The 12,867-nt window shown below is 38.1% G+C and overlaps 1 protein-coding gene across 2 annotated transcripts; it reads right to left on the bottom strand.

Moving 5' to 3' along the window:
• Window positions 1–1,272: 1,272 nt before the first annotated feature.
• Window positions 1,273–11,000, bottom strand: LOC309494465 (uncharacterized protein). 2 transcript variants are annotated; one of them, XM_082163843.1, is made up of 12 exons: window positions 10,897–11,000; window positions 10,730–10,767; window positions 9,667–9,915; window positions 9,459–9,581; window positions 5,989–6,168; window positions 5,091–5,291; window positions 4,873–4,995; window positions 3,824–3,988; window positions 2,346–2,534; window positions 2,147–2,269; window positions 1,739–1,855; window positions 1,273–1,496 (listed from the first exon to the last, which is right to left on the bottom strand). In XM_082163843.1, the coding sequence occupies exons 2-11, from the start codon at window positions 10,764–10,766 to the stop codon at window positions 1,764–1,766; spliced, it is 1,482 nt and encodes a 493-aa protein (XP_082019969.1). In that variant the 5' UTR covers window position 10,767; window positions 10,897–11,000; the 3' UTR covers window positions 1,273–1,496; window positions 1,739–1,763. The 2 variants fall into 2 exon arrangements, with proteins under 2 accessions (XP_082019969.1, XP_082019970.1); XM_082163844.1 differs by having other exon boundaries at window positions 2,346–2,531.
• Between the last annotated feature and the right edge of the window lie 1,867 nt (window positions 11,001–12,867).

The following is a 12,867-nucleotide window of genomic DNA, read 5'->3' as shown; positions in this document are numbered from 1 at the left end:
TTTTTGTGTAACTTAAATGGTGAGTAACTGTTAGTACCAAGTTACCCCAGTTTTGATGTAGTCGCCATTCCATTTGATTAACTTAAGTTAACCCTGTAATAATAAATAGTATATATATATTGTAATGTAACGGTTTGTTGTTTTGACAAAATCTAAAAAGTTTTGAATCATATTTGATACATCAGGCTTATATGGCTCATATAGAATGATGCAGTGAAAATTATAAAGAGCTCATAAACACTAAACCGAGCAATAATTTGTTGAAAAAAACAATGATTGAGGGATAAAAATAAATAAAAAACTTTCCTCAAAAGCCTGATGGATCATATTTGATATCGATATTCACATTTTAACACGATTTTTATAAAAACCACAAGCTTAAGGTGGACATATACAATTATTTTAAATTGCCTTTTACTTTCATATTTTCTAATAATATGAACTGTCAATCAGACAGACGACAGAAGGCATGTAGACAGGTTTTCAAAGTTCTGATCATCTTTTGAATCAGCAAATATGATACATTAAAATGTGTGTTGACAGCTTTGTTGATCATAATGTGATTATCACTTCATTATTAGCATAGATGCAGATGTATTTATGTATGAATTGATATTTATATGATTCTATATTAGTGGTAAGATAAGCTGTTAATCGAGATGATGATCAGCAACATTGACACCTTATGCTGGATAGCAACAGTCATGTTTTTTCCACACAAAAGTCCCCCTGTGGAGAAAATCAAGCTTTTAATGTTGTTTATGTGTCTGTGTGGTGTTTTTAATATGCTTTAACATATGCAAAATTCATAAGTCTACAGCATTGCTGAGTATTTTCTCCTTAAAACTGCAGTGAACCAAAGACAGTCTCAAAAACACGCTTTGAAATCGCTGGTGTTTCTGACGTCACAAACTACCTTGTAACCAATCAGATCAACGTGTGATCGTCAACCAGTTGATCTCTGAGCTGAGTGAGTGAGTGGAGGCGGGGCTCATTTGCATATTCATAGAGCCGCGCATACTAAATGAGGCAAGGGTGTCGAGTTACATTCAAGCTATTTTAAGGCATGAAGAATTTTTTTTCAAGGAAATAACGATTAAATATGATCATTTTGGTGATCAGAGATGAGTTTTAAGGGATACAATTATTGACTACAGGCGCACTTTAACACACCAAATAATAAGCAGAGATATGTCCCACTAAGATAAAAACCGTAAAAAACATGTAAAACATTAGAATTTTCAAACATCAACATCAATAAAACATCAAAAGTAATATTTTGTTAATGCATTTATTTTGTAGATCATAAGTTCAAATATTGCATGACACCTTTATTGCATGAAACCTCTGAAATTAGCAGTAAAGTGTTACTAGACAGTTACATATATGATGGACAGCTTTAGTAAAACTGAGAATTGCTTCTTATACACTTCAGATGCATAGAGATAGATCCAGAGATGGTCTTCGTGCAGTCAAACACAGTCAAACGCTCTCATCTGGAAAATAACCACACAAAAAAACAAAAAAATCACTTTGCTTTCAGCATTTCCTGCATGGTGGCATTTGTTTAGTTTTGGCCCATAATTGCATGATTATTTTAGAGGTGTTACCGTTACGCAACTTAATAATAGCCCAAAGTTCAAAGAATGATGACAAGCAAAATGAGCAGTTCTGTAACTTAATAATGTCTTATCACTTAGCCAGAGAAGATAGTGTTTGTTTATTAGAAAATGCTCACCGATTGTAAACACGAGTTCGTGACTTCAAGCGCTGTAGTTTGGTTTCAACATGTAATGCTTTCTGAGCTCCGTTAGGATGTGCGGCTGGGGTTCAGTGCCTTGTCTGAACTCATCCACTGTAGAGAAGAAGAAGAAAAACAGAAAAATGGGATAGTTCACACACACACACACACACACACACACACACACACACACACACACACACACACACACACACACACACACACACACACACACACACACACACACACACACACACACACACACACATATATATATAATTTTTGTGTTGCACAGAAGAAGAAAAAAACAATTTTGTACCAACTAAGATGGAAACAACCCTTTAATATCCCATATATTTAACCATTTCTAAGTCTTAATGTGTGTAGATGTCTTGAAACACTCACATGGCGCTGTGCTCCTCTGCATCTCTGATAGTGACGGCAGACTCAGTCCAGTTCTGGGATCCACAAGATTGGCCTGAGAATTCTGAGTTCCCTTCCTCATCTCAAACGCTGGAGGATTGTAGACTGTGGAGGAAGACAAAAAATGGGTAAATATGACCAATCTTCTATGTGCATTGAGTTTAAATTTTTTTTTACTTACAGCCAGAAACTCTTCTGTTCATTTCTCCAACTTCATGTATGAGCATCCCAGTGTTCATGTCCATCAGGAAGCGTCTGGAAGGTTCTGTTCCCTGCCTGCGCAACTCAACAGGAACGGCTTTGCGTTCAGAAGAGTCTTGGCTTTTTATGTCCTCGTGCTCAGGGCCAGAAACCACTTCCCATTTATCTGCTAATGAAGGTGAAAGAAAACGTAAGTCTAAGAAGGCAACCAATGAGATTTTTCTAAGGCCTTTGGCCAACATCAACAAAATAATCTTTAAAGCAACACCAAAGCACTTTTTCCTTTTCGGTCCCCCTACAGGTTGGAAGCGGAATTGTCCATTACCGCGATCGTAAATAATTTAGCCTAGCGCAGCCTACCGTCGCATGCACGCTATAGAGAGCCTAAGTCCCGCCCCTCCGCTTCCGGCTCATGGGACCTTATTTCGGAAAAAATATGTATGGTAGTCAATGGCGAGAGACAACTTATCTTTTTATTCCGTCTGAACTGTGCCCTGAATTACACACATGATGTTTGTCAATTTAAAAGATAATTATGAAAGTCAAGAAAGTCGCAGTTTGCCATAAAACCGAAGAGTAACATTTAGTTTTATGTGAAAATCACTCAATGAACTACATCTCTCGTCTCGCACTATGTACGTATGTGTGCAGTCTGGTACAAAACACTCAGGCATGACGGCGTAACGTTACAATTATAACGTAAGACTATAGAAAAAACGACAGACGTTAGCTTCAGTAAAGTTAGCTTCATTCACTGAGAGAAAAGGTATGACGTCACATGTGCGCCTTTTGGGTTTGTAGTCTTTGTAATTACGTATTTTCACAGTCTTATACCTCAACAGTTTTACATCAAACTGCGACTTTCTTGACTTTAAAATGTATCTTTTAAATTGACAAACATCATATGTGTAATTCAGGGCACAATTCAAACGAGATCAAAATATTTGTTGTCTCTCGCCATTGACTTCCATACAATATTTTTCCGAAATAAGGTCCCATGGTGGTCCACCGGAAGGGGGGGGACTTAGGCTCTCTATTTGTTTATCCAGCACCGGCTTTGGAAATAACGATGTCCACAGACAACGTAGAGTATGTTGCATGATTTTATGAAAGTATGATGTATTGCGACCTCAGAAACAAAGAAAAACGAAGTAATGACATTGCTTGCTATTGTATTTGCTATTGTAATGCTTGTCGTAAAGCAAGTCAAATTTGTAGTTTCTTATGTCTCATTCGAACTACAGATCCGCGACCCGATCTGGCAAACTTGCACAGCGCGGTTATAGCCGATAGAGGGTCGCAAGGCGAATGCAGAAGTGCCGTTCACCCTGTTACGAGTTGATGAACCACTGAAACGATTTTGGAAACATTATGTAAAGGTACAAAAGAATCTTTGGTGTTGCTTTAATTCAATGGCAAAGAACGTCTTGTTCTCAGATATTTGAACTTGAGACTTACAGCTTGGTCTTCTGTCCATCTTATGTTGGTGTTCGTTCAGTAGACCGGTGTGCAGGTCCATCTTGAGGTTTCTGGAAGGTTCAGAGCCTTGTTTGTTCATCTCAGTCAGTCTGAGCTCATGTAGGTTGTACGGCTGGTATACAGTGCCTTGTCTAAACTCATCCACTGTTGAAGGAAGAATACAGAAAAACAGTATTTAGAGGGATAGTTCAGTCAAAAAAGAAAAAAAAAGAAGCATTTCTTCAATGCTTGAACGCTCTACTAAATAACTTTTTTTGTTGCACAGAAGGAAAACATTTATTGCGAAGTTTAATATGGTAAGAAACGATGACAGAATTTTCTTTTTTGAGGAAAAATCCCTTTAAAGCCCCCCTGAAATCAATTTTTTTTGTTTTTTCGCTTTTAGTATGAATATGTTAGCCATAAGGTTATTAATAAGCTGGTGTGCTCCAAAACAATGACAAAATTCGCATTTAGGAGATATAAGCATTCAAAACTCAGTCTCTCACTTCCGCTAAAATGGATCAGGGATTTTTATGACGTCACCGCGTCTCATCACATCCCGTCCAATCAAATGCTCTCTAGAATCTAAAGCTCCACCCCCTATGCTATAAACACCACCTGGCCAAAGCGACCGTTGACACGTCACAGAGCAATATGGGTTGAAGTGTGTGTTCGTTTGCTCAAACGCTCGAGTTTTATCCCGTTTTCCAACTGTATGTTGGTTAAGAATGAAATGGCTAGAATTTATTCACAACTCTACTATTGAATCCAGCGTATCATCAGCGCTCGGATTCTCTTCCATGGTGCTGTCAGTCTGTGAGGTAAACTAAACGCTATTGGCTATTAGAAAAGGGGGAGGAGCCATTCAACATGTCCCACCTTAGCTTCCCGTTTCAGTGCAAATTACGCCAACGCATCAAACAAAGCTGCGCGTTCCAAGGCACTTCATTGGGCCTTTAAAATCTGTGTATACAGTATGTTTTAATCATTTCTAAGACTTAAAACATGACTGATATCATGTGTGTGAGATGTTTTGAAACACTCACATGGCGCTGTTCTCCTCTGCGTCTCTGATGGTGACGGCAGCTTCTGTCCAGTTCTGGGATCCACAAGAGTGGCCTGAGAATCCTGAGTTCCCTTCCTCATCTCATACGCTGGAGGATTGTAGACTGTGCAGAGAGACAAAAAACTATTGTTAATGGCCAAAATCTCCTATGTGCATTGATTTTTTGGGGGATTTTTTTAAATGACTTTGCAGACTTACAGTCGGAAACTCTTCTGTTCATTTCACCAACTTCATGTATGAGCATCCCAGTGTTCATGTCCATCAGGAAGCGTCTGGAAGGTTCTGTTCCCTGCCTGCGTAACTTAACAGGAATGGCTATGTGGTTTTCCTTGTGTTCAGAAGAGTCTTGGCTTTTTATGTCCTCGTGCTCAGGGCCAGAAACCACTTCCCATTTAGCTGCTAATGAAGGTGAAAGAAAACATAAGTCCAAACTGGCAAAAGGATTTCTCTGAAAGCTGGATTCCCTTTTGAAAAGACCAACTCGACTTTGGTTTGGTTGTCGTTGCATTACACTAAAAAAATCAGAAGTTGTGAAAACTCAAAAACTTCTGCATAACAAATATTGGTAACACTTTATTTTACAGTGTCCTTGTTACATATGTTACATGTACTTTTCATAGTATTAACAGTAAATTATGCATAATTACATGCTACTAACCCTCAACCAAATCCTAATCCTACCCTAACCCTACAGTAAGCTTAATATTACTCAGTACTTAAATATATAATTACACTGTAACAATGACACCTTAAAATAAAGTGTAACCCAAATATTTGTCATCATTAGTTCCCATGCTTTAACTAGAAATCATCATCAGTGACTAAACTGATCATGCCACCAAATTTGACATTATAAGTTCTTGCTGTTTAATATTTTAAGTAACTCGTATACACTAATGGCATAGAAATTTACATTGTTAAATTTTTCAGTAATGTCAACCATTTCTTCATTCGATAGTCCAATCAACCTATAAAATATAGTTTTTTTCTGACAAAACTGAAGTTGTTGGTATAACATTATAGCCATACTGTTCACCAGCTAAATGCAGGTCTTTTCAACAGGGTTGTAGATTGTCCATTAGAAAGTGAGACTTACAGCCCGCTACTCTCCCGTCCAACTCGTTCCGGTGTTCTTTGAGGAGACCGGTGTTCAGGTCCATAAGGACGGGAGGATCAGCAGGGATCGCTCTCTGCTCATGTGGTTTCAACATGTGAAGCTTTCTGAGCTCCTGTAGGATGTACAGCTGGTTTTCAGTGCCTTGTCTGAACTCATCCACTGTTGGAGAAATACCACAACAAATGGAGACTGTCACACACACTTCAAAACATCCCATATACATAAATAAGAAATCACAATGAGATTTATTATCTCTCAGACAGTTGAAGAGTTTCCTATATGATGTTAAAGGTAACACTTTATTTTACAGTGTCCTTGTTACACGTTACATGTACTTACCATAGTAATACGAGTAAATTATGCATAATTCCATGCAATTAACCCTAAACCAAACCCTAATCCTACCCCAACCCTATAGTAAGTATATGTTGTTCATTATTATTACTCAGTACTTAAATATATAATTACACTGTAACAATGACACCTTAAAATAAAGTGTAAACATGTTAAACAAGAACAATTGGAGACTTTTTATTAAGTCTCATGGTTCTCAAAATAGAGACTAATCTCACATTTATGCTCATGCACACATTTATGCTCATGCATGGGATGCTGGTTGTTGTTTACTGGTGGACCAGCGAAACCAGCTCAGTTTTGCTTGAGAACGGCTGGTCCACCAGCTCTGGCCTGGGGTGTGTTTCCCAAAAGCATCGTTAGCCAACTATGTTACCAAGTACTATCAGGATAGTTCAACGAGTCGGTGTTTCCCGAAACCATCGTTCTAACGAACATTCACAAACAGAATCGCACAGTTGTGTGTTTGGAGCAACAGATCTCGACCTGTGATTAAAGAATAGTTTCTAGTTTGCATGACATGTGGACTCAATAAATCCTGATCTTGAGCAAAATAATCAAGCTGACATTCAGTCCAACCTGTGTCTTTTATTTATAATACATACAAATGTCATTTACGTCTTTGAGTTTGTCAAGATATTTAAAGCGTCGTTCTTGAAGCGTGCGCATGTGTAAGAACGAGCCTATGATTGAATCTGGAAATAAAGAAAAATAACTGAGAAAAATAAGAGATGGTCCTCAGATGCCATGTCCGTAATTTATATTAAAACATCTAGCGTTAATTCGATCTCAAACAGATTCATTAAAAGTGGTTATTACTCCACCACGTGCGTGACGTCATTAACCAACGTGGTTGAACGACCAATTTGCGACAATATGGTTTCGGGAAACAGTCGGGACTAGCTAGTTGATTTATTCAACGATGCATCGAACTATGGTAGTTAAGCAGCGAGTTAACTATAAATAACGGACATGGCATCTATTTCTCATTTTTCTCAGTTATTTAGCTTTATTTCCAGATTCTCGTTCTTACATAGCAGAGCACGTTCGCACATGCGCACTCTTCAAAAACGGTGCTTTAAATCTCTTGACAAACTCACGTAAATGACATTTGTATGTATTCTAAATAAAAGATACAGATTGTACTGAATGTCAGCTTGCTTATTTTGCTCAAGATCAGGATTTATTGAGTCCACATGTCATGCAAACTAAAAACTATTCTTCTAACCACAGCTCGAGATCTGTCATTGCAACCACACAACTCTGCGATGCTGTTTGCGAATGTTCGTTAGAACGATGGTTTCGGGAAACACGGACTCGTTGAACTGCTGATAACGACGGAACTTGCGAACATAGTTGGCTAACGATGCTTTTGGGAAACGCACCCCTGGACCATGAATCTATGCTGGATTTTTGTCTATGGCAGCCACTTAAACTGCATTGTAAAAACGCGCTTTTGCACCCCCTGCTGGTGAGGTCGACTAACAGCAGATGGATAGTATGCTCGGCAATCTACTGCTTTTCCTGCAGTTCCTGGATGTCAATGTTGAATTTACTGTCGAATTTGAACCACTGAATTTGTGGAAGCGAATTTGCAAAGCGAAATAAAATGGACCGAAAAATGCCTGTTGAATATTATTGTCACAGTGTCTGGTTTGTGTTTCCCCGGGTGTCCACTAGAGGTCTCTCTCCCTTACTGTCACCATTCATTCTGGAACTGCATTTCCCACGATCCTTCGTCTGTTCTCATCACTCATCATTGCACGCAGCTGTTTCTCATTACATTGTTTAGTTTCTGTGTATAAATACCCTGTCTGTTTTAGTCCTTGTCACGGAGTCGTCATATATTGTCACTACACTTCTGGTCTGCGTTCTACCTGTTTCTTGGTTTGTTTATTGTGTATTTTGGATTTTGGATTGCTATCATGGATGTTGAATCTTGCCTGGATGACTACGAGATGGATTACACTTCAATAAACAACTATTTTCATACTGCATTTGGATCTACCTACTTTCCTGTGTGTCCCTCGTGACAATTATAGGTTGTATTTTTAAACAGTTTGAATATTTTGGAAGTGAAATATGAAAGGTGAATATGGATTATTGAATTTTTTATAATGAAAATGTGTTTGAAATGTTTTTAATTGAAATATTCACAGCTTAAATGTTCAACCATGTTGAATTTCAGCCCATAAAAATGCAAGCCCTAAAAATACAATGCATTAAAATGCAAGGATGGTTAATGTAATGCCTTTTTTTTTTTTTTTTAAGTAGTGCAATTCAACAGGCTTTTTATTTAAAAAACATTTGACATTATTTTTCTTCCATACATCGAACTATGGTAGTTAAGCAGCGAGTTAACAAATGACAGACATGGCATCTGAGGACTTTTTCTCATTTATTTTGCTTTATTTCCAGATTCAATCATAGGCTCGTTCTTACTTAGTAGAGCTCGTTCGCACATGCGCACTCTTCAAAAACGGTGCTTTAAATCTCTTGACAAACTAAAAGACGTAAATGACATTTGTATGTATTCTAAATAAAAGATACAGATTGGACTGAATGTCAGCTTGATTATTTTGCTCAAGATAAGGGTTTATTGAGTCCACATGTCATGCAAACTAGAAACTCTTCTTCTAACCACAGGTCGAGATCTGTCATTGCAAACACACAACTCTGCGACGCTGTTTGTGAATGTTCATTAGAACGATGGTTTCGGGAAACACTGACTCGTTGAACTGCTGATAACGACGGAACTTGCGAACATAGTTGGCTAACGATGCTTTTGGGAAACGCACCCCTGGACCATGAATCTATGCTGGATTTTTGTCTATGGCAGCCACTTAAACTGCATTGTAAAAATGTGCACATAACCAATCAAATATTAATATGCTCACAAACAGATTATTATAACAGATTATTTTCTGATACTTTGAGTTAAAATCTTCTTGTTTCATACTTGGCCCTGTAATTGCCGCTTGTTGCTATATTTTGTTGCTATACGCTCAAACACACAATTCTTTAATAAATGACAAGTCTTATTAAAGCAAAACATGGCTGATATCATGTGTGTGTAGATGTCTTGAAACACTCACATGGCGCTGTGCTCCTCTGCATCTCTGATAGTGACGGCAGACTCAGTCCAGTTCTGGGATCCACAAGATTGGCCTGAGAATTCTGAGTTCCCTTCCTCATCTCAAACGCTGGAGGATTGTAGACTGTGGAGGAAGACAAAAATAGGTAAATATGACCAATCTTCTATATGCATTGAATACAATAAAATAAATGACTTTGCAGACATACAGCCGGAAACTCTTCTGTTCATTTCGCCGACCTCCTCCTTGAGCATCCCAGTGTTGAGATCCATCAGGAATCGTCGGGAAGGCTCTGTTCCCTGCCTGCGCAACTCAACCGGAACTGGTATTTGCTTCTGGGGTTTGACACCAGTGTTCATGTCCTTCAGAACTGAGTTGTCTTCGTCTTGGGCCATTTGTGGCCCTATTGGTTTCAGTCTACCATTTGGGAATGGATGCAGTGGTCTTGCATGGAGACCTGCACATACATCATGAACATTCAACCTGCAGCTTATATAACACTTTGGTAACTCTTTACTTAAAGCCCTTATGTATAATGCATTATAAAGTATTTTTAATGCAGTAATTCTGCCTTTTGATGCACCTTATAATGCATTGTATGGTCTCATGAATAATTGTAACCACAGTTATAATACTTATCTATTCATTGAACATGCCTTTAGAAAGTATAATGCATTAAAACACATGACAACCAATCTGCAAATATTAATTTAAACATTTAACATAAGCATGTCTAATTAACCATGCCACATAACCTTTATATAATCTCAATTAAGTTATGGAAACCATTGAAGAAAGAAGCCATATCACTTAATAGCACAAGCCATAAAAACTGATTTATGACTTGTCTCTATCTCAATTGTTGAATAGGTAATCACATATTTTATCAAGCAGATCAAATGTGCCAATGTGTTTATACCCTGACAAAGGTTAAAGTTCAGAAGAATGGTTGTATCTGAACCTTGGAACTAATGAGAAAAAAAACATTTAGCCTACAGTCAAATTATTTTAAGTTTTAAGAAACAAAGAGAAATGAAACAAAATGACAGAAAGTGTTCCCATATTAATTTATGATTGAATAACTATGATTATTTTGGCAAAAACTGATGACCATGGTAAGATTTCACAATGTGAGATTTCTCATAGACCCTGTTTTTCCTTTTAACATCACCGTCCCAATTTTAATATTTCTAACAGAATCACCGTTAGAAATTAAGAGTATTCAAAATTTTTTTATAATATCAATAAATAAAGATGCCGATAAATCTCACCAGCCACAGCCAGCAGGAGAAGTAAGACCCGGAACATCCTGGAAAACAAATATGGAAAAACAATTTAATAAGTAGTTTGGCTTCCCAAACACCATCATTTCTTACAAACAATTTGCTTTCACAGGCTTTTATGAATGAAAACACAGTAACAACACGTTAAGTGCTACCTGTGATCGTCTCAGTTCTGAGAAAAATAGATCAATAGATGCTTCAGCGCTGAGTGATTTATCCTGTCGGTTTGACTCACCTCACACAACAAGGATCGCATGCACTCTGGATTCGCCTTTAATAACCTGGAGACTCAGATAATAACCTGGTTCAGAGGTTGACATGAACCTGTAATACTCCCTCTTTTTATCTTTTCATCTGCCTTTGTCTCTTAGACAGCGATAAAACATCCGCTCTTTGATCCCAGACATTCTGACACGAACCAGTTCAACTGATATTAGTGTCGGTACATTCATGACCTGAATCACTTTATTGCTGAGATGTTCTCGCTTTACTGATATCACCGTCCAATGGAAACATGCATTGCTCAGATGTTGCTCTTGGAGATGTTTCTGTTTGAATCAGATGTTTCTCGTACAGGACAATACAAATACCCAGGTTTATCAATAGAGTGCAGATCTGTCAAAAGAATGTACATTGAAAAACACACTCTAAAAAAATGCTGGATTGTTTTAACCCAAATTTGGGTCAAATATGGACAAATCCAAACGTCGGGTTAAAAATGTAATGTAAAAATCTAACCCAATGGCTGAGTTTGTCCATATTTATCAGTAGAGTATAGATCTGTCAAAAGAATTTACATTGAAAAATAAATTGGTGTAGAAACAATTTGCACTGAGTAAATTTCACAAATAATTACTGAGAAATAGCAAGTAATAACACATTGAAGTGAAATTGAATGTTATTTTACTTCAATATTCCTAGTTTTATTTACAAATGCGAAAAATCATTTATGATATTGTAGAGCAGCTCAGATCATCTAATGAGAAATGTTTGAGATCATATCAAGACCGTTAGCCGGTAACGTTACTGGCCCGAATCTGGGAATCTCGAAACAATGTTCTCAACGCTGGAGTTCATGTGTAGATCCTCTGGTGAGACTTCCAGCACAGTGTCATGTTGTGTCGAGCCTTCTTAGTGTTTTAAAAATAGCCATTTTTTTTATGCTATCATAGAAGTGGCCCAATCACTCCCATTCACAAGGCATTTTGACCTAGTCAGTGAAAAAATTAGTCAGCGAATGTTTTCCCATGCAGAACCCAACAAGCATTAGATGAAAGGAGGCATAAACACACTTGAAGTGTGTGACGTGCAGAAACAGATGCTGATGGAGGATGAAAGTGTGAGTTCTCAATCTCACTGATGTATTACATTGTAAGTCCTTTCGTGTGCATTTGTCTTTGAGTGTAGTGAAGCACTGAAGTGTCACATGAACGCTTCCACCCACATGAACAGACAGAGACAGACCTGTCTGAGTGATGTGAACAGCAGACTTTGACATGAGTTGTTGACACACACACACACACACACACACACACACACACACACACACACACACACACACACACACACACACACACACACACACACACACACACACACACACACACACACACACACACACACACACACACACACACACACACACACACACACACACACACACAATCAGCTAGTAGAGGGAGGGGATGTTTTACTGGTGCTTCAGTACTGTATTACGTGTGTGTGTGTGTGTGTGTGTGTGTGTGTGTGTGTGTGTGTGTGTGTGTGTACATAGAGTATATAGCACTTTTGCCATTGAGATGGCTGGGAAAAAGTGTCCCAATCAACCTAAAATCACTCCTATATATATATATAGAAATGATGTTTCATCAGCTGTTGTTTTCAGTGAATATATGCAGTGACTGAAGAAAACACTTAACGTCCTTAACTTGACGGATCTGAACTGCAGTGTGTGTGTCTTTTCTCTCTTTTGAGTTGACGGCCCACACACACACAAGCCGCCTCTTCCTAAACCGTTGCTTACATATCTGTCACACTGCGAGAATAAGACGACTATTCAGGAGCGCTATGTCTGTCTGTGTGTGTGTGTGTGTGTGTGTGTGTGTGTGTGTGTGTGTGTGTGTGTG

Source organism: Leuciscus leuciscus, assembly GCF_965113295.1.
Source record: "Leuciscus leuciscus genome assembly, chromosome: 3".
Taxonomy (NCBI): Eukaryota; Metazoa; Chordata; class Actinopteri; order Cypriniformes; family Leuciscidae; genus Leuciscus; species Leuciscus leuciscus.
The sequence above is the reverse complement of the archived record's forward strand: the minus strand, read 5'-3'. Positions and strand labels throughout refer to the sequence as shown.

Bases quoted from the DNA above. Each gene is read 5' to 3' on its own strand.
- LOC309494465 (XM_082163843.1), bottom strand. From the start codon at position 10,766: ATGTTCCGGGTCTTACTTCTCCTGCTGGCTGTGGCTG. The intron at 9,916-10,729 runs GTGAGATTTATC...ATGTATGTGCAG, and splicing joins TCTCCTGCTGGCTGTGGCTG to GTCTCCATGCAAGACCACTG. The intron at 5,292-5,988 runs GTAAGTCTCACT...CACCTTCATTAG, and splicing joins GGACGGGAGAGTAGCGGGCT to CAGCTAAATGGGAAGTGGTT.